Genomic DNA, 3,743 nt, shown 5'->3' with positions numbered 1-3,743 from the left:
AGGAGGGAAAAGAAGGGCCGCTTCATGCGGGAGGAGGAGGAGGGAAGAACGGTAGCAAAGCTCCTGAGGAGAGAGAGATAGGTGAGGAGGAGGGCAGGGGTGAAAGAGAAGGCATCAATATGGAAGGGAGCGCGGAGTGGAACGGCGAAGAGACGGGTCAAGGGGAGGAGGAGGCTATATCGGGTGTTAGGGAGATACCGGGGGGGGAGGAAGAGGAGGAGATAGGAAGGTTGTCGGGCCCCGACGCCGCGGCCTCCGTTCCTTCTCCCGTGGCGGTTGCGAGGGCTCGGGAGCTGCATGTGGCGATTTTGTCCTTGGAAGAGCGGGTGGGCCAGGCAGCCGACGAGGAAGACTACGAGGCGGCGGGGGCGCTGCAAGAGGAATTGGAGGGTTTGCGGGAGGAGATGGCGGCCTTGGGTCCAATTGATGTGGTGCATTTGATCATGGACTCTTCGGAAGAGGAGAAGGAGGAGGAGGTGGGGGGATGACGGGAGGGAAAGGAGGAGGGAGGAGGGGAAAGGCGCATCGGGGGGAGGAAGCGAACAAAAGGATTACGTCGTGGAGCTGCGCAAGCGAGGAATTAAACAGTTTACGTGGCTATGACCACGCATGTGCAAAGTAATATGAACGTCAAATCAGTCCAGCGAACGGGTAAATTGAAAACAAAAAGTAAGAAATGCTTTCGGTGTGCTGATGACAGGAAGATCAGGGGGGCCGCGGGGCAGCAATGCATTGGGTTTCCGGCATTGAAAGACCTCACAGGCCAAATCCAGCCTTCAATCAAGTTTTAAGAGTTTTATGGCCTAATTAAATTCGCATTGAGTGGTTTCAAATACCTAATTCGTGTGCAATCATCCTCGCAAACAGGCACGAAAGCTTTAGGATGCAACGCACGTCCGATGCCCCTGCTTGACCGCCGTCTGAGAGCAGCAATTTTTATATCAACCAGACCAGGTTCAAAATGCTGAAGCAAATAACATTTAACGCTACACAATGATTTTCACTCCCCAAAACTCAAGCAAAAGGTACAAACAATGTGTTACGGATGGCTGTGAAAAGAAAAGTATCTTTGGGTTTGAAAGAGCGGGGCTCCTGGGTGGCAGCGACTCTTCCGAAGCAGGTCATGCTCAGCCATAAATCAGCCAATTTTGCATCTCGCAGGGGAGTGCAGCCGTAGTGGTGTATGAAGTGCTTACAAACTTTTATATTTTTCCATTACGCTGTGCGTGTGACCGCCGAAATTCGACCAATGACACTCAAAGAGTTGGCAGGGGAGACAAAGCTCGTGCTTGCCCCTATCTTTCCTCGGGGGCCGTACATTGCTTCAACCCGCTCTCTCACACATTCCCATCCCTCACTTCTAGCAGCCACGTACACATAGGACCAAGACGGTGGATCTTATCACACGAGAGATACTTTGACGGGAAGGCGTACGTGTGGAAGGTTCCCCTGAAACGCATCGCGCCCGTACAACACGACAGAGGGCAGGGAGCAGCAGCAACTTTTATAGCAGGCTCGAGTGGAGCATGCGGCGGCAGCGACGCCAAGGCTGCTCAATGGCTTTCGTTTGCATACTGCTAGTAATAAGCCTCATAGGTGGAAGTGAAGCCTTCATCGTTCCTGGGAGTAGGATAAGACCAATACCGTCCATCCCCTCTTTTTCGTCTCCAGCCTCCTCCTCCTCTAGAAGAAGTTTCCAACCGCCCACGACGGCCCTCTCATCTCCCTCTCGGCGCTTCCCATCCTTTGCTTCTCGACGACTGGGCGGAAGGAGCCTCACCATGCTGAAGGAGCCCCAAGGCAGCGACGCTTTTGCCCGCGTGGTGGAGAAGGAAGGAAAGCTCAGTCCCCTCGCCAAGCTCCATTCTGGGCCGGCACAAATCTTGAAGGTGACCACCGTGCCCCTGGCCGCAGTGGGAGGATTTCTGGCCACGCCCAAGGGTGCCGGCGGCATGTTCCGTGTCTTTGGGGGCCTGGTTGGGGGCTTGGTCTTGAAGGAAGTGAACTCCAAACTCCGGACCATGCGGCAGGCCGGCGCGGAGGTGGCGGTGGCCCGCTTGCTCCTCGACTACGAATCGGACATCGCCTCGTTGACACCTTCGGCCGTGAAGGCCGTCACGGCCAAGTACGACGTGAACTACGCGGAGCATTTGGAAATCATGCGGACCCTGTATACCTCCTTCTTGGTGGCCATGTTGCAATGGCCCCAAGTCCGGATGCAGGAGCCCGCGTCCTTGATGGACCTGTCCGCCGCCTTGGGCCTCGACTCCTCCACGATTGGCGACGCGCACTGTGCGGCCGCGGAGGAAGTGGCGCGGATGCTGGCGGAGGTGCCCTTGGAGGAGCGGGAGGAGGCCTGGGAGCAGGGCATGGTGGGAAAGCTCCTCTTCCTCTCGGACCGGCTCTATGCCCAGCTGGAGGAGGAGGAAACCCGGGAGTATGAGTTGGGAAGGGTGACGGAGGTGCTGGGGCTGACCCCTAAGGAAGGGGAGGAGCGCGTCCGCAGCTTGGTCTTGCCGTACTACACGAACATTGTGCAGAACGGGGTGACAGCCCTGCGCACGGGGGAGGCCCAAGGCGGCCCCAGGGACGGGCCCACGCTCTTGGAGTGGCGACAGAGCCTGGGGGTCTCGGAAACACAAGCCAACGGCTTGCACGCTCAGGTGTTCGCGGAGGAGGTGACGCGGTGCCTGGAGGCGGGGCAAGGCCGGATCCGGGACGGCGACATGGAGCGGTTGAGCAGCCTCCGCAAGTTCCTGGGAATCACGTCCTTGGACGCCGAACGTGTCTTGGAAGGGGTGACGGCGCCCATGCTTCGACAAGCGATCGTGGAGATGCTGACGCGGTTGACCTCCACCCCTTCGGACACATGGCCCGAGGTGCTCGGGCACGTGCGGCAACGCCAGAAGGAGCTGCACATGGTGGACTCCGCCCTCGTCTTCCACATCAAGGACGTGTACCGGGAGCGGTTGAAAGGCCTGGTCCAACAGGCCAACGACGCGGCGCTGCCCTTGGAAACAGCGGCCACCGCGGCGGCGTTGGGGGAGGCAGGGGGCCCACCGGGCCTGGCGGAGACGGCCTCGAAGCTGTGCAAATCAGTGGGTGCGGCCATGCTGCTCATGCGCCTGATGCGGGAATTCTTGGAGGTGAACAAATTGGAGGACGTGATGGACGAAGACCTCTTCCACCTCTCCTTCCTGGGCCTGTTGCCGGGGGAAATGACCCAGCGGGAGCGCGAGATCACCTTCAGGCAGTACGTTGCGGCGGTGGTGGAGGCGAAGCTTGTGGACGACGAGGGGGGGAACATCAACGCCCTGGGCGTGTTCTTGGAGATGGACCCGGCCTACGTCCGGTACACGCTCAAGTCCCTGGTGGGCCCCATCTACGAGGAGAAGGTCCGGGAATTCGTGGTGGAGAAGGAGGCGATGACGGAGGCGAACCAGGCGGTGTTGTTGCAGCTGGTGCGGGATTTCCACGTGGAGGAAGCGGACATGCAGCGCATCGGTCTGAAATATTACGGGGAGAAGGCTCGGGGCTTCTGGGAGAAGAAGCAGGAGTTCAGCGAGGGGGAGTTGGGGGAGCTGGCCTCGCTCAAGAGCTTCCTCCTCCTGTCCGACCGGGACGTGGACCAGATCCACGAGCCCCTCGCCCGCGACGCGTTCCTCCAGGCCGTCCAAGCCGACTTTGCGCGACAAAAGAAGGCCGCCGAGGCCGACCTCACCGCCGCGCCCTCCGCCCCGCCC

At 59.5% G+C, this 3,743-nt stretch overlaps 1 protein-coding gene across 1 annotated transcript; it reads left to right on the top strand.

The window, feature by feature from the left end:
* Positions 1-1,362: 1,362 nt before the first annotated feature.
* NGA_2115700 (uncharacterized protein) lies at positions 1,363-3,743 on the top strand (the record flags this gene model as incomplete). Its single annotated transcript, XM_005855982.1, has 1 exon — positions 1,363-3,743. A coding segment is annotated over exon 1 (2,217 nt), but the record flags the coding sequence as incomplete, so codon positions are not given.

This window comes from Nannochloropsis gaditana (assembly GCF_000240725.1).
Source record: "Nannochloropsis gaditana CCMP526 unplaced genomic scaffold scaffold062, whole genome shotgun sequence".
Lineage (NCBI taxonomy): Eukaryota > Eustigmatophyceae > Eustigmatales > Monodopsidaceae > Microchloropsis > Microchloropsis gaditana.
This window is presented reverse-complemented; position numbering and strand designations above follow the sequence as displayed.